The 23,111-nt window shown below is 46.9% G+C and overlaps 1 protein-coding gene across 2 annotated transcripts in view; it reads left to right on the forward strand.

The window, feature by feature from the left end:
* The window catches only part of SLC35F3 (solute carrier family 35 member F3), a 426,467-nt gene extending 403,700 nt beyond the window's left edge, over positions 1-22,767 (forward strand). For both annotated transcript variants that reach the window (XM_027530750.1, XM_027530751.1), the window contains 5 exons: positions 4,238-4,457; positions 11,679-11,804; positions 14,397-14,589; positions 16,122-16,211; positions 21,273-22,767. In XM_027530750.1, coding sequence (XP_027386551.1) covers positions 4,238-4,457; positions 11,679-11,804; positions 14,397-14,589; positions 16,122-16,211; positions 21,273-21,508 — 865 coding nt within the window. In that variant the 3' untranslated portion in view covers positions 21,509-22,767. The remainder of the gene's footprint in view (positions 1-4,237; positions 4,458-11,678; positions 11,805-14,396; positions 14,590-16,121; positions 16,212-21,272) is intronic.
* Positions 22,768-23,111: the final 344 nt, after the last annotated feature.

A 23,111-nucleotide genomic window follows, 5' to 3' on the forward strand; every position in this document is an offset into this window, starting at 1 on the left:
TTACCACTGTGCCACCTGGGAAGCCCACTGATATTAATGACATTAAAAAATACTTGTCTTTCCTACTGATCATACTCAAGGGACTGACATCACTTTTTTGTGAGCCTTCATGATCACAAACATGAAGGAAGCTGCCCCTGGTCACCATCCCTGATAAAAGGAAGTGGTTGTTCAATCGCTCAGTCATATCCAACTCTTTACAATCCCATGCCTGCCTCATACCAGGCTTCCCTGTCCTTCACTATCTCCTGGAGTTTGCTCACATTCATGTCCATTGAGTTGGTGATGCTATCTAACCCATCTCATCCTCTGCCGCCTTCTTCTCCTTTTGCCTTCAGTCTTTCTCAGCATCAGTATTTTTCAATGACTCAACTCTTTGCATCAGCTGGCCAAAGTACTGGTGCTTCAGCTTCAGCATCAATCCTTCCAATGAATCTTCAGAGTTGATTTCCTTTAGAATTGACTGGCTTATCTCCTTGCAGTGCAAGGGACCCTCAAGAGTCTTCTCCAGCACCTCAGCTCAAAAGCATCAATTCTTTGGTGCTCAGCCTCCTTCATGGTCCAACACTCACATTGGTACAAGACTACTGGAAAAGCCATAGTTTTGATTATATAGATCTTTGTCAGCAAAGTGATATCTTTGCTTTTTGTCATAGCTTTCCTTTCAAGAAACAAAGGTCTCTTAATTTCATGGCTGCAGTCACCGTCTGCAGTGATTTTGGAGCCCAAGAAAATAAAATCTGTCACTGATTCCACTTTTTCCCCTTTTATTTTTCATGAAGTGATGGGACTGGATGCCATGATCTTAGTTTTTTGAATGTTGAGTTTTAAGCCAGTTTTTTAACTCTCTTCTCTCACCCTCATCAAGAGGCTCTTTAGTTCCTGTTCACTTTCTGCCATAAGGGTGGTATTATCTGCATATCTGAAGTGTTTGATATTTCTCCCAGCAATCTTGATTCCAACTTGTGCTTTATCCAGTCCAGCATTTTGCATAATGTACTCTGCATATAAGTTAAATAAACAGGGTGACAATATGGGAGAAATCCCAATAACCTCAGATATGCAGATGACACCACCCTTATGGCAGAAAGTGAAGAGAAACTAAAAAGCCTCTTGATGAAAGTGAAAGAGGAGAGTGAAAAAGTTGGCTTAAAGCTCAACATTCAGAAAACAAAGATCATGGCATCTGGTCCCATCACTTCATGGCAAATAGATGGGGAAACAGGGGAAATGGTGTCAGACTTTATTTTTGGGGGCTCCAAAATCACTGCAGATGGTGACTGCAGCCATGAAATTAAAAGATGCTTACTCCTTGGAAGGAAAGTTATGACCAACCTAGATAGCATATTCAAAAGCAGAGACATTACTTTGCCAACAAAGGTCCATCTAGTCAAGGCTATGGTTTTTCCAGGGGTCATGTATGGATGTGAGAGTTGGATTGTGAAGAAAGCTGAGCAGTGAAGAATTGATGCTTTCGAACTGTGGTGTTGGAGAAGACTCTTAAGAGTCCCTTGGACTGCAAGGAGATCCAACCAGTCCATCCTAAAGGAAACCAGTCCTGGATGTTCATTGGAAGGACTGATGCTAAAGCTGAAACTCCAATACTTTGGCCACCTGATGCGAAGAGCTGACTCATTGGAAAAGACTCTGATGCTGAGAGGGATTGGGGGCAGGAGGAGAAGGGGACGATAGAGAATCAGATTGCTGGATGGCATCACCAACTCAATGGATATGAGTTTGAGTGAACTCCAGGAGTTGGTGATGGACAGGGAGGCCTGGTGTGCTGTGATTCATGGGGTCACAAAGAGTCGGACACAACTGAGTGACTGAACTGAACTGAACTGATACAGCCTTGACGTACTCCTTTCCCAATTTGGAACCAGTCTGTTGTTCCATGTCTGGTTCTAACTGTTGCTTCTTGACCTGCATACAGGTTTCTCAAGAGACAGGTAAGGTAGTCTGGTATTCCCATTTCTTTAAAAATTTTCCACAATTTATTATGATCCACACAGTCAAAGGCTTTCGCATAATGAATGAAGCAGAAGTATATGTTTTCCTGGAATTCCCTTGCTTTCTCTGTAATCCATTGGATTTTGGCAATTTGATCTATGGTTTCTCTGCCTTTTCTAAACCCAGCTTGTACATCTGGGAGTTCTCTTTTCATATTCTACTGAAGGCTAGCTGAAGGATTTTGAGCATAACCTTACTAGCGTGTGAAATGAGCACAATTGTCCGGTAATTTGAACATTTCTTTGGAACTGGAATGAAAACTGACTTTTCCAGTCCTGTGGTTACTGCTGAGTTTTCCAAATTTGCTGGCATATTGAGTGCAGCACTTTAATGCACCATCTTTTAGGATTTGAAACAGCTCAGCTGGAATTACCATCACCTCCACTAGCTTTGTCTGTAATGATGTTTCCTAAGGCCCAGTTGACTTTGAACTCCAGAATGTCTGGCTGGCTCTAGGTGAGTGACCACACCATCATAGTTCTCTGGGTTATTAAGATCTTTTTTGTATAGTTCTGTGCATTCTTGCCATCTCTTCTTAACCTCTTCTGCCTCTGTTAGGTCCTTACCATTTCTGCTCTTTATTGTGCCCATTCTTGCATGGAATATTCCTTTGGTATCTCTAATTTTCTTGATTATATCTCTAGTCTTTCCCATTCTGTTGTTTTCTTCTATTTCCTTGCATTGTTCATTGAAGAAGGCCTCCTTATCTTTCCTTGCTCTTCTCTGGGAAGAAGGAAGACTTTTGCAAATAGGGGCTGGAGAAAAGTGCATGGAAAGTGCAACTGAACTATTGTATGAAAATTAAAGGGCAAACAGAAATATCATGTCAATTAGATGAAAGTTCCGTTCATAGAAAGCCAAAATGGAGTCAATGCAGTTGAAATGGTTTCTCGGTAAATTTAGTGATTTGACTGATTTGCCTGTTGCTGGTTTAGAAGCAGCACAGAGTTCAGCAAACAGTGATGAGCTTTCTGTTTCTTCTATGGATGTAATGAACAAAGGCAAGTTGCATTTTAGATTGATGGAAAGAACAATCAAATTACATTTACAATTGCATCCAATCCCCTTTGACTTTTGTTTTCATTTTTCTCCTTGATTGTGGCATTTTCATGTTATTAATAGGTGGCCTGGGCTGTGGCTGTTCTCCACCTTAGTGTATTTGACTTGTTCTAGTTCCATCTTTTCTCCCCTCCTCACTTGCTGGTATCTGGGCCACACTGGGCCCTGCTGTGAGCTTGGGCTGTGATGGCTATGGGAGCATTCCTCTCACGTCCCTCTCCTTGGCCTGGCTCATCCAGCCCAGCAGAATGATGCTTTCTGCTCCTGGGCAGGGCAGCGGGCAGCTGTCTGCAGAGCCAGCCACTTAGTCCTCTGTTCACACCCTCTGCCCCCCACCTCCTCCCCTCCATCCACTTCTGCCTGAGCAAGGTTGGCTTTCTTTTTCTCAAGCAGTTTTTCAAATACCAGTGATCCTTCCCCTAGATTCTGGAAAGGTGATGTTGGAAACCGTTTGTCTGCAGGTGTTTCCTCATCTTCTCTCTTAAGCCACTGAGCTCTTGGATCTGTTCATCCTTCTTGTGATCACCTCTCAGATGACGTGGGGAGAGGACCTTCCACACGTGAAATGACCAACTAAAAAGGCCCTCATGGAGAAAATGTACAGTTAACACTGTACATTTTGATAAAATAGATAAAATAGACAAAATGTATTAGATGTGCCCAAGAAATGAATGCCACTCCCTGATCCCAGAGACAACTTCATTTGGAGGCAAATTTTTTAAAAATATGTTTTGGGGAGTTCTCTTTGAGTGTCCAGGCCCCTGAGAAGTAAGGCCTAGAGACTTCCTGGTCTAGAGACTTCCTTCTTTTACTAACCAAGGAGCAGGATCCCTTAGGTGGTCACCGTGGAACTGGGGCTTCTTCAGATCAAATGGTTCCACCATGACCTTCTCCGAAACCAACCATTCCATACCCAACATGGGCCAAAGGAATCATCCACAGTGGCCAGTCCTTGTGCTGGGAGCCTCGTGCAGTGCTTTCTTCAGTGGACTAGGTCGAAGGGCTTTGGTAGAAAGACGTTGCTAAAATATAATAATAAATAAAAGGACTCCACCCCTTCCTGCATCTGCTAAAAACAAACAAACAAACAAAACTGGGTAGAGGGGGATAAAAATGATCTGTCTCAACCCAAGAATATAATAACACTGCCTCTCTTTCCTTGTTTTAGGGAATGCTGTCGATTTTTTGGAGACAATGGCTTGACTTTGAAGGTGTTTTTTACCAAGGCAGCACCCTTTGGTGTTCTTTGGACACTCACAAACTACCTGTACTTACATGCAATAAAGAAAATAAACACTACGGATGTCTCCGTATTGTTCTGCTGCAACAAAGCTTTTGTGTTCTTGCTCTCATGGATCGTTCTCAGGGACAGGTTCATGGGAGTGAGGGTAAGTTCCTTATTCTCTGTCTTCCTCCCTCACTCAGTCACGCCAGCCAAAACCTGCCCATCGGCTTGCTTAACTCCATGTGCTGGACCGTTCAGCCTAAGCTGCTAACCACTCTCCTTCTGATTTGCAGCAGAAAAGGAGCCCAGCCAAGGGCCAGGCTCTTGGGGTGCCTTGCAAACCTTCTTGCTTGCGAACCATTCTAGACAAGCGTTCATTAAAGCACCTTTCATTTCAAGCATTTCAACAAGCATTCCCTAAACTGCGTGCCGGTTGGGGTCCCCCTTAGGGAAGGGGTGATGTATTCAGCCTGCTTCTCACAGTCCCTGCAGCCCAGAGCCCTCAGCTAACACTGCCATAACACTGATATCTAAAACTAAATGTCCTCATCCACGTGGACATGCCCTCTTGGTGGGCCGTTTATCTGGACGGTGCCTTCAATGCCCAAGTGGGCCAGACACACTTAGAAAGTGAAAGTCGCTTAGTCGTGTCCGACTCTTTGCGACCCCATGGACTGTAGCCCCCCAGGCTCCTCTGTCCATGGGGATTCTCCAGGCAAGGATACTGGAATGGGTTGCCATGCCTTCCTCCAGGGGATCTTCCCAACCCAGGGATCGAACCCAGGTCTCCTGCATTGCAGGTGGATTCTTTACCAACTGAGCCACCAGGGAAGCCCAGTTCAAATTCTAAACACACTTAAGACCCACTTAAGCACAGTTCAAATTTTGGAGGGACAGTTTCACTTGCTTCAACCCCAGAGGAAGGGAGAATGAAATGATACCCCTTGAATTACCTCTCATTGTCACCTCTGAGACTGAGTAAATTCCCTTAAAATAGAGTGAAATTTATCTAGTCATATTTTAGAACAATTATGTGAAATATGATAAATGTGCTATCAAACATGAGCCTACAGATAGAGGAGTCCACCCAGGATGAAAGGAATAGGTGACATTTAGCCTTGGAAAATGGCAGCCCACTCCAGTATTCTTGTCCGGACAATTCCATGGATAAAGGAGCCTGGCAGGCTACAGTCCATGGGGCTGCAGAGTCAGACACGACTAAGGAACTGAGCAGACCCTGTGACAGAATCCTGTTGCCTTCTGCTTGTTGCCCTCTGGTGGCCAGAAGCTACCACTGCCCCACTATCACTTCGTCACAAACAGAGACAGAAATGATTTGACCAGGCTAGATCTCTGGTAGTCAGAATGCATCACTTACCCCTTCTTGCACCCTCAGAACATGTAGGAAGGCCAGGAAGCTAAGAGTCCTTTTGGACAGCAGTCCCATTAGAGGGAACCCTGCTGGCACCCCGCAAAGGGGCAGATTCCAGGCTCTCTCCTTGTGTCCTTGGCTCACTGTCCTGGGAACAATGACATCACCTTCATGGTGGCTTCACGCCCACCTAGTTACTCAAACAGCAGTGGGGACGTGAGTCAACTGCTGAGTTGTATTTTTAGCTTGCAGTAGGGGGAAAATTTGTTTTGAGGCTTCGTGTTAATTTTGGAATAAGAACTCAGCTCACTGAGCTGCCACCCAGAAAAGCTTTGAGCAAATAAACCACAGAATACATCTCCACAAGAGGTACAGCCAGCAGCAATCTGTCCAACAGCCTCCCAACTGGATACTGAAGGCTCAGATGTGCTGGGGCCCATGGTGGCTTTCTTTTGAGGCCAAGAGCCAAGAAAATGCATGGCGGAGCACTCTCGGGGTGTGACTCTAAAAGTCCAAAGCAGATTCCAGACGGGAACACTATTGGGGAAAGATGCTGCAAGGTTCACTGTGCATCGTGGGGAAGAAAACGTTTTTGAGGTTAAGAGAAGGAGGTGTGAAAATACTGACTCACAGAAAGCAGAGTGACACACCCAGATCTTTACCTCATTGCTGTGCAAGATCCCCCTCACATCCCGGAGCTGTGATTTGGTCCTGCCATCCTGGCCACTTGCTTGGTCTGCACTGACCACTGCAGACCGAGCAGATTTTCATATCGAGGCCTTCGGCACGAGGCCAGCACTGAAACAAAGATCCAGGAGCCGGTGCTGGGGATGGAATTTACCAACCTGTAAAGCACCACGCAGTCCTAGGTCTCTCTGATAATTATCACCCCTCCTAGAAGTAAGTGACGTGTCCTCTAAGATCGTCCCACTCCAAGTCAAGGTGGGGCACCCTCTTCTTATCGTCAGGAGTTCAGAGAGCTTGAAAAAAAATATGTAAGATGCCAGCAGCTGGGCAGAATGACAGAGGTCACCCTGGGGAAACAGATGGAGATTTGAGCCCAGGATGAGGCCTAACACGCACGCTTCTCTGAGACTTCTCTCGGACTGCTAGGTTGGCTGACCACCACCTGCTGGGTCATCGCCAGGGACTGAAGGGAACTGACACTCATTTCCATCCTGATGGCTGGGCACACTGGCCTGAGAGTCGCCCAGACATAGAGAACAGATGTTTGTGGAGCAGGCGACATAGAGGGCCTGCATTATTAAGGCAGTGACTCAAATCACAAGAGTTTGTGGTTCCTGGAAAACCAGCAGCAGGTCTGCGTCGGGCAGACAGACCAGGAAGAGCAAATGTTTATCTTCAAATGCTGGGGAGGTTGTGGCCACACGTGGCATCAGAGGCTAGTGTTTGAGAGGAGCCCAACCTGGCCCCCATGTCACCCCTTGACTCTGCGCTTGGATATGCTTTTCACATGTGTCCTGGCTCTCCAGGCCCAGGGGTCATAATGCAACAAGGAGGTGCTAAATCCTAGAGCTGAGGGACAAGGGTTTGGGTACACTCTCATAAGCTGTTGAATGTTAAGCTAGTTACTTAACGTCTCTGAGCCTTAATGACCTCATTTTAAAATACAGTTGTTGGCGACTTCCTTGGCAGTCTGGTGGTGAAGACTCCACCCTTCCAATGCAGGGGGTACAATCCCTGGTCAGGGTACTAGGAACCCACATGCATGGGGTGAGGCCAAAAAATAAAACAGAACGTTGCTGCTGCTAAGTCGCTTCAGTCGTGTCCGACTCTGTGCGACCCCATAGATGGCAGCCCACCAGGCTCCCCCATCCCTGGGATTCTCCAGGCAAGAACACTGGAGTGGGTTGCCATTTCCTTCCCCAATGCATGAAAGTGAAAAGTGAAAGTGAAGTCGCTCAGTCGTGTCCGACTCTTCAACACCCCATGGACTGCAGCCTACCAGGCTCCTCTGTCCATAGGATTTTCCAGGCAGGAGTACTGGAGTGGGGTGCCATTGCCTTCTCCAAACAGAACGTTAGGACTCATCTTATAGAATAGTTGTAAGAATAAAGTAAAGTGATGCATGCCTGACACATGAAACCCCATAAATGTTATCTTCTCTCACTGTTGTTATTCTTCTTATTCCTTCTCAAGTAGAGGGGTTTGATGGACCAGCCCACTTCTTTGGGTGATAGTGTCAGAGGTTGACAGACACTTAGGAAGGCAGTTGGGTGCAGCAAAAGCAGCGGGAGAATGAGAGCAAGTAGAATGCTGGAGATAGGAGAGACGGCCCCTCCTAAGCCAGAGCCCACCCAGCTGTGGTCAGCGGCTGGATAAAGGCCATGGCACCCCCAGTCCACATCTCGGAGGGGAGGGCAGATGGCATTCTTAGCTGTTCAGAACCACCCACTCCAGCTAGAGTGCAAACCAGGAGGACTGGAGAAGCAGCAAGGAGGGCAGCTAAGGGATCATCCGAGGGGCCTCAAACCCCAGCAGCATGATCCTGGGGAGCCTGGACCTTTTCCAAGAGGTCCAAGAGGACCTTTTCCACCTCAGTCTGACCCCAGCTGATGTTTTCCATAATTTGCCCACTTGCAGCCTTTGGTTCAGTGCCACCCCTGAACAGTAACTCCTAGCGCTGACCTCGACTCCACCTTCTGTTTGGGAGGTTGTCCTCCGCCACCCGAGCACAGCTGGGGAAGGGCACAGGGCACACAGAGCGTGGGGGAGCATGGGGTGGGGGGCTCAGGGTCCAGATGCCTTTCCAGCCTCTGAAACAAGCAGGGTGAACTAGAGGGTCTGCTAATTCCTCCAGGCTCTCTTGGCATCGGTGAGGGCGGTGCAGGACTTAGGAGGGAAAGGCTGAGGGAAATATCTGTAAAAATTATCCCGTCCCTTCCCTTTTTTAAACGTCTCCAAACTGTACAAATCTAAAACCCATCACAAACGAAGCTCTGTTTGGCAGAGGGCATGCAGCCCATCACATCTCTAGCAGGAGTGGGAAGCAGTGCTGGTCTGAGAGGCATGCAGACTCCACCAAGGGCTGCCCCTGCCTCGTCCCTTCCATGGTGCCCCTTTCCTCTCGGCCTGACATCTGATGGGGAGCAGTGTGGCTGTGGGGGTACGGGTGCATCAGGGTGCTGCTGGAGCCCTGAATCCAGAGCCCTGGGGGTGGGGCAGGCTATAACCACACAGGCAGTACCATCATCAGGAGGTTAAATGGTGACATGCTGGCCTCAGGGTCTCCCACGTCCATGCTTATTCCTCTTCTCCAGCTCATTTTTCCCAGAGTAGAGATGGCGGCTCCCCTCCTCTTGGTCTCAGGCCACTGCCAGCCATATGTCTGGATCCCCAAGTCTTTGTTCAGTGTGATACACTGGGGATGCAACAGGAAAGGGTGAGAAAGCAGGGGTGAGGGGAAGTAGGGATATCCACTTTATTCCATCCTGAGACTCAGCATTCTCCCCCAAGGAGGCTGGGATCTAGAAGATGAGGACTGTGTGAAACCACAGAACACACAGGACCAGCCTTACTGGAGAGTTCCTCCTACAACAGGAAATAGGCTGGGAAACAGTTCCACGTGTAAACCAAAAGCCAGATATTTTAGAGTATAAAGTGTGAACTCCGCGCTTATTTTTTTTAAAGAGATCTGGCATCGTCAAAGGAATTTCAGGCTTGGGGAAGGATGCTCAGGTCTTCCTCTGAGATCCGTAGTGTATGTTTCAACTCTGCTCTGCTTTCAGGGATATCAGACGCAAGGAAAACCACCAGCTTCCCCTCTGGCATGGAGGTCAGGGCCCAGGTTCAGGGTCGGGAGTCCCAGGGAGCTGCCGATGCCCAGACAGTATGCCCTGGAATCGAGTTGCTTAAACCTATGACTCATGGAAAGGACCTCCAAGAGGAGAGGCTCTGGATGTGAGCAGCTAGGGGGTGAGCACTGTCCCCGTGCCATCTGCCAGAATGAACTCGCTGGTCTGGACTTGGCAAATATTGACCGGGAAGCCAGTGGCCACCCACACTCTCTATTTCTTGCCCCTCCCCTCAGCTCTTCTGCATAGCACAGCTCAGATGGAAGCTTTTATCTCTTTATGATTTGATCAATAGAGAAAGGAGAATAAGGAGGTCTGAAATCTGCCCTCTAAATCTTCGGGGAAGAATAACCCTGGTTCCCCTTCACTTCCTTAAATTCAATCTTTATGTTTGGAAAGACTCAGGTGCCTTTGGAGATGTGCCACGTCACCTGGAGTGGAGCTGTGTTCTTCCCCGTCCCCTACCCCCCATTTCCTTCGTTTTCTAGTTGGTTCTCTGTTTACCCAGCTGCCTAGCCAGGTCCAACTGTCCCGTGCTGCATTTTTGCACTGTGTGGGTCCTCTGAAGCAGAGCCACACCCCTTGCCTTGCCTGCTTTTTCACTTATCCCTGTTCTCCTGGGGGGGATGGTCCCTTACTGTTCTTGTACCTCGTCTTCTGTCTTAGTGAAGAGCCATACACAGTGCATGTAGCATTTGAATATAAAACACACGCATTACATGATGATGAGTGATAAAAAGGGAAGCACTAAACCAGAAAGAGCTGGTGAACAGAGCAGGGCTGGCACTTCTCCAAGAAAGGATGACCACCTGCTCTCTCGGGGGCCCCTGTGTGAGGGCAGGTGTGTGAGGGCCCCTGTGTGAGGGCGCGTGTGTCTTTACACTGCCTGGGGAATGCACTACAGCTCAAACTGCTGAGCCCTGACACAGTGCTTTTCACCAACCTAAATACAACACGGTTCAACCCTGCAGGAAACCTCACTTCAGATATCAGAGTAGAAATGGCAATGGCTTCAGAGGTGAATCCTACCTTCTATTTATATATAGAAACACTGACTTTGCAGTTAAACCTGAAATGTGTATCCCAGCTCTATGACTTTCAGCAAGTTACTGAGATTAAGTGCCCATGTCTATAAAATGAAATAAATAGTAATATCTACCTAGTCTGAGGATTAAATGAGAAAGTACAGAAAACAACTTATTCCCTGATCACTCAGTAAATGTTAGCCACCCGATATTTTTGCAGAGAGCAGAGGTCATTTGAACAGTCTGTAAGAGAAAGAAAACTCCAGTAAATCCAGTTGTCAGAACTTGCACCCCCCGCGTTTGTTCTGCCTCCAGCAGCCGCCTCCACCCACCCCCAACTTGCCAGGCAGCGACCTTTATGTAGCTCCAGGACCACCTCTGGTTATAACGGGTACTTACTCACTGCTAAAGCATTTCTCCTTTAGGAAATGTTATCCCAAGTAAGTTTCTCTCCTGTGCACTCTGACGATTTGATTTTGCACGACAGGAATGTGTAAAGATCCCTGGAGCCCTTATTCCACCTGAGGAGTTTGGAGGAGAACAGGGCTGGGGGCGGGGGCAGGGGTGGGAGCAGGGGGGCTGGAGTGGTGGGCCCTCCAGTAGCTGAGGAAAGGAACTGCAGGGCCAGGGTTAAGACACTGTATGTAGCCCTGATGGGCCAGTGACATATGCCCTTCCAGAAGGTTCTACTGCTTGTGTGTAAAAGAGGGCTACGATCCGTGGTCGTGGTCACTCTGTGTTGAGATGTGAAATACATAAAAGCGGGATCCTGAGAGGCACCTCCAGAAAGTTGGGAAGGAGCTAAGAGGGGGTCGTGAACAGGCCATAGTCATGACGGAAGAACCTGTCGTTGTGACTGTGACCACCCGCCTCTGGCGGCCCCAGGAATCACATGGCCGCCCCTCCCCCGACATGATGCCGAGTCGCAGCTCTGCTCCTTGCAGTCAACCGTTTCCGGTCCTTGGTTCACCCCAGGCTTTGCCGAGTGCCCCCTTCCAAGCAGGGACAAATATTCAGACAGGAAAGCAGCCTTTGCATGGTCTCCGAAGGACTAAAAGGGAGCCCTGCCGCTCTCCACGGCACGCTTGCAGACATTTCTACCCCTGTTGGCACGTAGGGGCCCCTCCGATTCCTCGCCACTGCTCTGACTGCCCTGTCTTCCTTCCATCCAGATCGTGGCTGCCATCCTCGCCATCGCTGGGATCGTGATGATGACCTACGCGGATGGCTTCCACAGCCACTCCGTCATTGGCATAGCCCTGGTGGTGGGCTCGGCATCCATGTCCGCCCTCTACAAGGTAGGCGCAGGGAGCGGGCCCTCTGGGCTTTCCTGGCCTGGCTGGCTCGGTGCTTTGAGGGAACCGTGGTTGGAGCTGGTGCTTGAAGAGGAGCACTGGGCGCAGCGAGCCTGACAATGTGGAGATGTGCAGCAGCTCTTGGCTCTGGCTTTCCAGACGTTTCCATCGATGGCCATACATTGGCAACATTTGGGATAAAAGGGGTGGAAGGATAGGTGGATCAACTGAATTCAATGAGTGACTTCCTTATTTGGCCCAACAAGGGAGGATTGGGCTTCCCAGGTGATGCTAGTAATAAAGAACCAGCCTGCCGATGCAGGAGATATGAGAGATGTGGGTTTGATCTCTGGGTAGGGAAGATCCCCTGGAGGAGGGTGTAGCAACCCACTCCAGTATTCTTGCCTTATCCCATGGACAGAGGAGCCTGGTGGGCTACATTCCATGGGGTCACAAAGAGTCTGACAGGTCTGAGACTTAGCACCCACACACAGAGAAGGATCGGGGGCCCTAACTGCCTGCTTCTGTGTTTGGTCAGATAATTTCCCATAAGATTAGACATGAAAATTGAAATATCTCCTGCAGCTTTGAAATCTTTTATCACATGGTTTTTGAGGCCACCAGGATTCAACATGAATCCATGTGCATTTCAAGTATTGCTTTAGACTAAATAAATAAAAGCACAGTACTATCATATGGAATTATAAAATATTTTTGACAAAATGCTGGGAACCATTGGAGGTGTGTGTGTGCGAACTGCACGTCTCGAGAAGACAGTGATTCCCCCCACACTTATCTCTCACCCTCTCTGCTCCATCACACTTCTCAACGGCTCTCCCACTTTGCTTCCCCTTCTCTTCAGATCCCTAGTCAAGAATGCAAATATTTTCTGGTCTCCATGTTGGAAAACTGACCTGGTGGATTCAATGAAAAATTACATGGTAGCTTTGAGACTTAATGGCCTTTTGTGGATCCAGATAGTCAGACAGAGAAAATAAATGACTATAGAAAGTTCTAAGAAAAGGAACTTTTCCAGCATGGGGAGGAACACATTTATGTGTGTGTAAAATGAAATAACTATACCTTTTCTTTTTTTTTTTGGCTTTGGCCTGAGGCTTGTGATATCTTAGTTCCCTGACTAGGGATCAAACTTGTACCCCCCAACCCTGCATTGGAAGCTCGGAGTCTTAACCACTGGACCACCAGGGAAATCCCAACTGTACCCTCTTATCTTCATCAGCTCCCTGCCCTTTGCCCTCAGAGAGAGAAACACAGCCCATGAGGAATACATCTCACCCAGAGGATGCGATAGTCTAGCCCCATTCGTGACTCCAGAGCCACTGTCCAAATACAGAAAATACTTAACTACTCTGCTCTCTTCAATGAGCTGCATGCTAATGGGAAGCAGAGTGGATAGATACTCCGTCCACCACGAATACAAATATTCTGATTTAGACTTACATTTCCAACTCCTCCACTGGCTGATCTTTATCCAGACAGGCTGGTGGGCAGAAGGGTAAAAGGACTTGACTTCATTTCCCTTTGCATGCTTCCTGCCCAGAAATGTCCAGAGATACCCCAAAGAGATGTGAAATGACTGGAAGAGGAAGAAGGAGGAACAAAGCAGAGGCTGAAACTGGACCATCAGTTCTGTAACTGTGAACAATGTAGTTAACACGGAGGCTGGACGGGGCCCTGCTTTCCCTGGGAGCTCAGCTTCCCGCCTTCTCCAGCCACCTTTGTCCCTTTCCTGGCTTTTCATGCATCTGAGATGTGTACAAACAGGGGCAAGAAATCCATCGGGAGTGTTCCACTAAAACCCCATGCCGTGTCTGGAATGTGGGTGGTGGACTGGAGCAGAGGTAAGCTGTGAGTGTTGTAAAACCTCTCCATTTGGTTTATAGGAAATGTCTTTGTAGCCAGATCCCTTTTTGGGGGGTGGGGCAGTGGTTTTCAAACTGTTCAGGGATGAATGTTAGGGGTTCCCGAAAGGAATGTGTAATCGTGGCTTGCGTGCGTAATAAGTCGCGTCAATCAAGTCTGACTCTTTGCAACCCTATGGACCATAGCCCTCCAGGCTCCTCTGTCCATGGGATTCTCCAGGCATGAATACTGGAGTGGGTTGCCATGCCCTCCTCCTGGGGATCTTCCCAGCCTAGGGATCAAACCCGGGTCTCTTAGGTCTCCTGCATGGCAGGCGGGTTCTTTACCACTAGCACCACTTGGAAGCCCATGCAATCATGGCAGATACTTCTAATTGGAGTGACTTCTAATTTATGTGGCTTTCTCATCTTCAATGCCATGAGGCTGCGATGTGGTGTCATGGATACAGCACGGAGGAATCAAGCGTGGTGTGAAAACCCATGATTCCTGAAAATGCTCTCTGTGTACCCGAGGAGTAACTCTCCATCGCCACATTACTGAGCATGGAGGAACCCTGCTGCCCTTCACTGAAGGCCACGTGAGGTGGAATTTACCGTCACGTGGCCGTTGGCCCCGTGGTCCAGCCCCAGCTTACCAAGGGCACTCGCTTCTCCCTGGCACGTTGGAGCCCAAGGCAGACTGTCACCCCCGCTCCTCTGCTCTCTCCGGCAGGTCCTGTTCAAGCTCCTCCTCGGCAGTGCTAAGTTTGGAGAAGCCGCCTTATTTCTCTCCATTCTGGGTGTGTTTAACATCCTGTTCATCACCTGTATTCCTGTCATCCTCTACTTTACCAAAGTGGAATACTGGAGCTCTTTTGATGACATTCCATGGGGAAACCTTTGTGGATTTTCAGTCCTCTTATTGAGTAAGTGGCGACTACCCTGCCAGAATCCCCAGAAAGCAGGGACTGACAGTGGGATCCAGAAACCCATGCCCTGAAGGAGAAAAGCAAGTCTATTATTATCCTCAAGTTCTTCACGGTTTTCTAGGTCATTGTGTCGCAAAAAGGAAAGCCTTTGTAATGATGACACTAGTTCTAATTCCAGGACTAGGGTTGCTGTGGTAGTAACCATGGTCATGGCTGCTCTGAGCAGAGAACCAGGAGCTAAGGGTAATAACAGTACATTACTTATAGGGCTGCTTGTTCTTGTTCAGTCGCCAAGTCATGTCCAACTCTTTGCAACCCCATGGACTGCAGCACGCCAGGCTTCCCTGTCCTTCACTGTCTCCCCGAGTTTGTTCAAACTCATATCCATTGAGCCAGTGATGCCATCCAACCATCTCATCCTCTGTCACCCCCCTCTTTTTTCTGCCCTCCATCCTTCCCAGAATCAGGGTCTTTTCCAATGAGTTGGTTCTCCACATCCGGTGGCCAAAGTATTGGCTTCAGCATCAGTCCTTCCATTGAATATAGGGCTGGTTAGAAATTGGTAGATTAATAATATAATAGGGAAGAAACTTCTGTATTCTATTACAAGTTTATCACTAAAAGGATGATGCCTACAAGCTTAAATTATACATAATGCTCCCCAAGTAATGTGCATTAAGCTAAAATACCTTTGTTTAGCTCACAGGAAATAACCTGACTAGACCTACTTGTGAATGACTGTAGAGAGGAAGAAATGAACACATCCTCTCTGGAGACTGATGGGAACCAGGAAGTGTTCGACTCTACTCTCTCCCCTTTTAGTACAAAAGGAGCCTGAATTCTAACCCAGACTGGATGGTTCTTTGGGACATGAACTCACAATCTTCTCAGTTTGCCAGCTTTATGAATAAAGTTGTTATTCCTTGCTCCAGCAACTGACCTTTCAATTATTGGCCTGTCGTGCAGCAAGCAGTACAAGCTTAGAGTTGGTTAATAATCCACACAGAGCTCTTAGAACACTGCCTGATGATGTTCAGTAAATATTATCACTATTTGTGTCACCATCCCCATTACTTCATTATCATCATCATCCTCACCACCAGTAATTGCTATAAGGCTGGTCCTAGGCAGGGAAGCATCCAAGGAGGAGCCTCACCCATTTCTATCTAAAATGTGCATCCCAAAGCTCCTGACCATAGTCATCCCAGAATCACTGCCAGCAGCAGAAAAAAGCAAAGTTAGTCAGATAAGTAGGATAGTCTCATCCTCTTTTCTAGTGCCTTCTCACTGGTTAGCTTTTTAAAATTTCTTTCTTCTTCTTCAGAGCTCAAGGAAGAGAAAAGGCCTAAGTAATCAGGATATTTGGCCCTAATACCCAGTCCTGGAGCCCTTGCAGGAACCCAAGTCAGAATAAAGAGCGAAACACCTAGACTCCAGCCTTCTCAGAGAAGCTGAGGTTGATAGGCCAGAAAGGACAGAAGGTCAGGGCTGGTCATGCATAACACCTATCTTTTTATTCTTTATTTCAGCATTCAATATTGTATTAAATTTTGGAATTGCTGTTACATATCCCACTCTGATGTCTCTTGGAATCGTCCTCAGCGTACCTGTGAATGCAGGTAAACTTCTATGGCTCTCTGTATCTGTTTATAAACGCACACACAAGCACACACGTGCACACACATACTCACATATATTCTTGCTTGCCTGGTACAGTGTACAGGTTTAACCTCCTGTATAGAAAGAAACCACTTGGGTAAAATGTTGACGTTTGTGACACACGCAGCATTTTCTTCAGAGTGGATTGATTTTCACATATAACACCAAGGTACAGAAAGTCTAAAATCATCTTTGTTTGAGCCAGTGTGGAGATCAGAGATGAATATCATTAATATTATTGATCAGTAGAGACGAACAGGTAGCAGAAAAAAAAGTTTTTTAGTTTTCATAAGGAGCTTTCTAGAAGAGAATGTTAGCTCAGGGTGTGGCAGGCATGAAATAGAGACACGTCCACAACTATAGAAGTGTAGACCTTGCTCCCGGAGTCCCAGAAGAGAGCCCTTCATCCAGCTGCTCAGGACCCGGCTCTGTTTGTCACTGGGGACTCACAAGCACACTCAGTCGGTTCTTCTAAAGCGCGCCATCACCTCCCCCTCACCTCCTTCCTTTTCCTGGCTCATGCTGCTATGAACTTTGGGTTTTCCTCCCAGAATCTCCCTAAGTCATACCTGACCTCCCTGTAGAATCTGTTTGTGAGTCACTTCCCAGAGCACTCACCCCCTTGACCTTGGCACAGCTCCTGCCAAAGCCATCTCCCGACCTGCCCACTTCTGGGACATTAGAGGACTAGGCTCCCAGGGAATGGCAACCCCATATCCTGTTCAGTCTGGTGATAATAAGCCTGGAAGCATAGGTAAAACCACAGTCAACTTCCAGAGGTCTTCCTTGCGTTGCATTCCATACGGTCTATATATGTCTTACCCTGGTCCCAGACTCCTTTGGCCTGGCACCTGCCCAGAGGGAGGGTGACCAGTCCCCTCTCATAACCTCTCTGGGCCCTTACTTATCCCCTAAAAATGAAGGTTGTCCCTGAGTCATCACCTTGGTTCATAGGAGGACCACATGAAATGATTTATGAGGCAGAACTTCCAAAGGCAGGAAGCCCCTAAGCAGCTGGAGAGCTGGTAGAAAAGTGGTCCAGCTTGTCTGTGTCCACACACCACAGGCTTCAGAAAAATGACTCATCAACATACCCCCACTGCATCTTAGCGTGTCTTTAGAATCACAGAGCATTCTCATTCCAAGAATAAGAACTGTATCATGCAGCCAGTGTGTGAGAGGTTAATCAGAATCCTCTGCAATGTAAGAAGGTCAGCAGTATATCAGAGGAAGCAATAACAGTCAGTTCTCCAGGGGAGGAGGAGCAGAGGAGTCTGTGGTTCTCCGACCTGTCAGAGCAGAGCCCTTGCTGGGCTTTCTGACAGTCTCTCTAGCATAGCTCGTGGGACTGGCTGACTGGCTCTGATGGCTCACTGTAAAGAATCCACCTGCCATGCAGGAGACCTGGGTTTGATCCCTGGGTCAGGAAGATCCTCTGGAGGAGGAAATGGCAACTCACTCCAGTAGTCTTGCCTGGAGAACTCTATAGACAGAGGAGCCTAGTGGGCTACAGTCCATGGGGTTGTAAGGAGTCAGACACGACTGAGCAACTAACACTTTCACTTTCTTTCATTTGTAAATTAACAGGTTGTTCTGCCGGTATTAAAAATTAATGTTTCCAAATTAGAGGAAGATAAAAGAGGTGCTTTAATTCCACAAAAGAACTGCTAACAAAATGTTTTTCTCAGGTTTGCCTTTTACCTCTATGCCCAGCCTCTAGATGGAGGCGAGAAGTGCAGGAAGAAGGGGATGGGCAGGAGGACTGGAGGAACAGGAAGTGGGATGACAGAGCAGCCCCCTCGTGGGGCAGACACGGCAGGGTAGGGGATGCAGAGGGAGGGCCAGCACGGCAGGCTTCAAAAGCTGCACATACAAGTCACAAGAAACTCTTTCACAAACTGAGTTTTTTAAAAAAAACAATCTGATTCTCCCTTGTGTGGAGTTCAGTTCAGTTCAGTGGCTCAGCTGTGTCCGACTCTTTGTGACCCCATGGACTGCAGCACGCCAGGCCTCCCTGTCCATCACCAACTCCCAGAGTTTATTCAAACTCATGACCATTGAGTCGGCAATGCCATCCAACCATCTCATCCTCTGTCATCCCCTTCTCCTCCTGCCTTCAATCTTTCCCAGCATCAGGGTGTTTTCCAAGGAGTCAGTTCTTTGCATCAGGTGGCCAAAGTATTGGAGTTTCAGCTTCAGCATCAGTCCTTCCAATGAATATTCAGGACTGATTTCCTTTAGGATGGACTGGTTGGATCTCCTTGCAGTCCAAGGGACTCTCAAGAGCCTTCTCCAACACCACAGTTCAAAAGCATCAATTCTTCTTTATGCTCAGCTTTCTTTATGGTCTCACATCCATTCATGACTACTGGAAAAATGATAGCTTTGACTAAATGGACCTTGGCAAAGTAATGTCTCTACTTTTTAATATGCTGTCTAGGTCGGTCAGAGGTCCTAGGTTGCTCCATGGAGCAAGTGTCTTTTAATTTCATGGCTGCAATCACCATCTGCAGTGATTTCAGAGCCCAAGGAAATAAACTCTCTGTTTCCATTGTTTCCACACCTATTTGCCATGAAGTGATTGGACCAGATGCCATGATCTTAGTTTTTTGAATGTTGAGTTTTAAACCAGCTTTTTTCACTCTCCTCTTTCACTTTCATTAAGAGGCTCTTTGCTTTCTGCCATAAGGGTGGTATCACCTGCATGTCTGAGATTATTGATATTTCTCCCAGAAATATTGATTAAAGCTTGTGCTTCATCCAGCCCAACATTTTGCATGATGTACTCAGCATGTAAGTTAAATAAGCAGGGTGACAGTATACAGCCTTGATGTACTCCTTTCCCAATTTGCAACCAGTCTGTTGTTCCATGTCTGGTTCTAACTGTTGCTTCTTGACCTGCATATAGATTTCTCAGGAGGCAAGTAAGCTAGTCTGGTATTTCCTTCTCTTTAAGAATTTTCCACAACAGTGATCCACACAGTCAAAGGCTTCAGTGTAGTCAATAAAGCAGATATTTTTCTGGAACTCTTGCTTTTTCTATGATCCAGTGGATCCAATTTGGTCTCTTGTTCTGCCTTTTCTAAATCCAGCTTGAACATCTGGAAGTTCTCAGTTCACGTACTGTTGAAGCTTAGCTTGGAGAATTTTGAGCATTACTTTGCTAGCATGTGAGAGGAGTGCAATTGTGCGGTAGTTTGAGCATTCTCTGGCATTGCCTTTCTTTGGGATTGGAATGAAAACTGAATTTTTCCAGTCCTGTACCCACTGCTGAGTTTTCCAAATTTGCTGGCATATTGAGTGCAGCATTTTCACAGCATCATCTTTTAGGATTTGAAACAGTTCACCTGGAATTCCATCACCTCCACTAGCTTTGTTCGTACTGATGCTTCCTAATGCCCACTTGATTTTGCATTCCAGGATATCCGGCTCTAGGTGAATGATCACACCATCGTGGTTATCTGGGTCATTAAAATCTTTTTTGTACAGTTCTTCTGTGTATTCTTGCCATTTCTTCATAATATCTTCTGCTTCTGTTAGGTCCTTACCATTTCTGTCTTTTATTGTGCCCATCTTTGCATGAAATGTTCCCTTGGTATCTCTAATTTTCTTGACGAGATCTCTAGTGTTTCCCATTCTATTGTTTTCATCTATTTCTTTGCATTGGAAAATATGCAAAAATTGCATTGGAAATATGCTAAGGAAGGCTTTCTTATCTCTCCTTGCTATTCTTTGGAACTCTACATTCAGATGGGTATATCTTTCCTTTCCTCCCTTGCCTTTCACTTCTCTTCTTTTCTCAGCTATTTGTAAGGCCTCCTCAGACAACCATTTTATGTGGAGGCCTGCCTCCAAATTTGCTTTGTTTGATTTAGTTGAGAAAAGAGAAAAAGAAAGCAAAAAAAGGAAAAAAAAAACAACTTGGAACGCTTTTGATCTTTAGTTATGAAGAGAATGATGATCCAGATTTGTATGAACTGATGTGAATCCTGTTCTCATTTTGTTCCCTCATCTCATCGGTCAGAAATGAGCTTCTTGGGCCTTTAATAAATGTTCATAATCAGCGATGACATAGGTGGCATTAGAGCCTCATGCTAATAATACCCTGGAGTGGAGTAAAAGTTTGTATCTATTACTTTCAAAGAACCAGGTTGAGTTTGGTCTTTAGAACATAAAAATATGGGACTTACCCGATAGTCCAGTGGTTAAGACTCTGCACTTCTAATGCAGGGGGCACGGATTTGATCCCTGGTTGGGGAGCTGGGATCCCACATGCTGTGGGGTGCAGCCAAAAATATAAAAATAATCTTTTTAAAATGTGAAAAGCACCAATAATAGAAAGAAGAGAATAACATTGTAATTGTCCTGGCATCCCAGAGGTGGCCACAATCAATTTTGGTATATACTGGATTGGCTGAAAATTCACTGGGGTTTTTCCAGGAGAGCATATGAGAAACCCAAATGAACTTTTTGGCCAACCAGTATATATACAGGGCTTCCCAGATGGCACTAGTGGTCAAAAAAAAAAAAAAAAAAAAAAACCTGCCTGCCAATGCAGGAGATGGAAGAAACACAGGTTCGATCCCTGGGTCAGGAAGATCCCCTGGAGTAGGAAGTGGCAATCCACTCTAGCATTCTTGCCTGGAGGATTCCATGGATAGAGGAGCCTGGACAGTTACAGTCCAGGGGGGTCGCAAAGAGTCAGACGCACTGAGCAACTGAGCACACACACACATGTATACACACACACACGTCTCTAAGTGCCCCTCGTGTTTTGTTTTGTCTCTCAGACAAATCAATGTGCAAACTAAGGTGCCAGGTCAAGTCAGTTTGGCCGCTCCCACCAGCCAGCGTTTCTAAAGGGGGGTTTGCTGGAGGCAGCTCTGCCTACCTGGTCAAGGCAGCACAGCGTCCACCCCGCAGAAAGGGCTGCCCCAGGCCCTGGCCTGGCGGGGTCCCCCACCTCCTGATTGCCCAGGCCTGTCGGCCCCTGGGTAACCTCCGTTCTCTGTCTCCTGCAGTGGTTGATCATTACACCAGTAAGATCGTTTTCAACGGCGTCCGGGTAATTGCCATCATCATCATCGGCCTGGGCTTCCTCCTCCTCCTCCTGCCTGAGGAGTGGGACGTCTGGTTGATTAAGCTGCTCACTCGCCTCAAAGTGAGGAAGAAGGAGGAGGCGGCTGAGGGTGGAGCGGACCTGGGCTTGGGGCTTCAGAGCAAGAGCAGAAGGGCCCGGCCTTCCTTCGCCCGCTGACCATCTGCCCTAGGACTCTGCGGCAACCGCTCACGAGGGGGGTTCGGAATCTCTTCCTGACAGGGGGAACCTCAGTGAGGTGTACATACCTGTACAGTTTTGGTAATCTGCGGTAAGTTATATGGTATTTATTGGCATGTCCAACTTGCTTGCACTTTTTTCACATCAGATCTTTCACTTAAGGGTACTGATTCAATACGGGAGAGAAAAGAAGAACCTCTCCGCTCTTTTTACATGAATGTAAAGCAGCTTAAAATGATCCTTGCCTAGATTGCTTGGGATGACAGGTGTTCTCGACATGGCAGGGCAGATGTTTCAAATCTTTGCAACTGAAAATTACATTGCACACTGTGATTATTTCTCAGCGATGGTAGGTCATATTTTGTTTTATACCAGAGCTGCACTCTTAATTTTAAGGGATTTCAATGAACCAAAAGATCGCTCTGAATTAATTGGGATAAATGGATTTCTGGATGGGTGGGTAGATGGGACATGAAGAGCTGGAGCAGAAAAGGAAAATGGACTTGGAAAACCGTCGACTGTGGCTAACCTGGGGGTGATGATTAGAGGAGGACAGGCCAAGCTGGGTAACAGAAAGGGGAAGTTAAGTCTTAGCCCCAGCTGGCTTGCCCTCACATGTCTGTGTAAGATCGTGCAAGAGAAATTACAGTGCCTTCTACAGAATTTTTGTCTTTACCTATGTGAAGCGAGGTGACATTATAAGTCACTGGCGCCGTCTTATCATTTAGATGTAGAAATCTTTAGAAACAAACAAAATACTATATATATATATGTCTGTACGTACAAAAATGGCAAAGCTGATGACCAGTGTCACAGAACACAGGTCTCGGTGTGTATGTGAGGCAGAGTCCGCAGAAGATGAATCGCTGGTTGCTTTTACTTCCTGACTAAGACCGAAAAATTATTTACTGAATCTGCAAACCTTTTTATGAAACTTTTAAGCACCAGGCTGTTTACTTCCACATTATAGGTCTGCCAGAAAATTCTATCTGTGATAGATCTGTAAAGAGGGATGAGGGGGTTAGAGTTTACTATTTTTGAAGTTTACATTGTTACATATCGAAATGGAAACCTTATTTTGAAATGTTGTCATAACCCAATGGTGCACTCTGTAACCATGGAGTCTTTTGTTTCCTAGGGGAAAGGAGTACTCATGACCTAAACTTTTTAGCAAATTATTATTCTCAGTTTCCATTACCTGTTTGGCCAAACAGATGAATAAACTATTTAAAAAAGAAGCATTTTGTGCTGTCTTGGTGGCATCTTTGTTCCTTTCCCACTAGGTAGATCCGACTTTCTGGCTTCCTCACCTGATATTCTTCTCCCAGCAAGCCCCATCCTCCCGCACCCTCAAAGCACAGAAAGCCAGCCTGCCACTTCAAGGGAAGAAAGTTCTTAATGCAGATAAGAGTTGCTTTCACAACTTCCCTGGTGGCTCAGACGGTAAAAAAAAAAAAAAAAAAAAACTGCCTGCAATGCAGAAGACCTGGGTCCCATCCCTGAGTTGGGAAGATCCCCTGGAGTAGGGCATAGCAGCCCACTCCATTATTCTTGCCTGGAGAATTCTGTGAACAGAGGAGCC

The sequence above is a fragment of the Bos indicus x Bos taurus genome, chromosome 28 (assembly GCF_003369695.1).
Source record: "Bos indicus x Bos taurus breed Angus x Brahman F1 hybrid chromosome 28, Bos_hybrid_MaternalHap_v2.0, whole genome shotgun sequence".
Taxonomy (NCBI): Eukaryota; Metazoa; Chordata; class Mammalia; order Artiodactyla; family Bovidae; genus Bos; species Bos indicus x Bos taurus.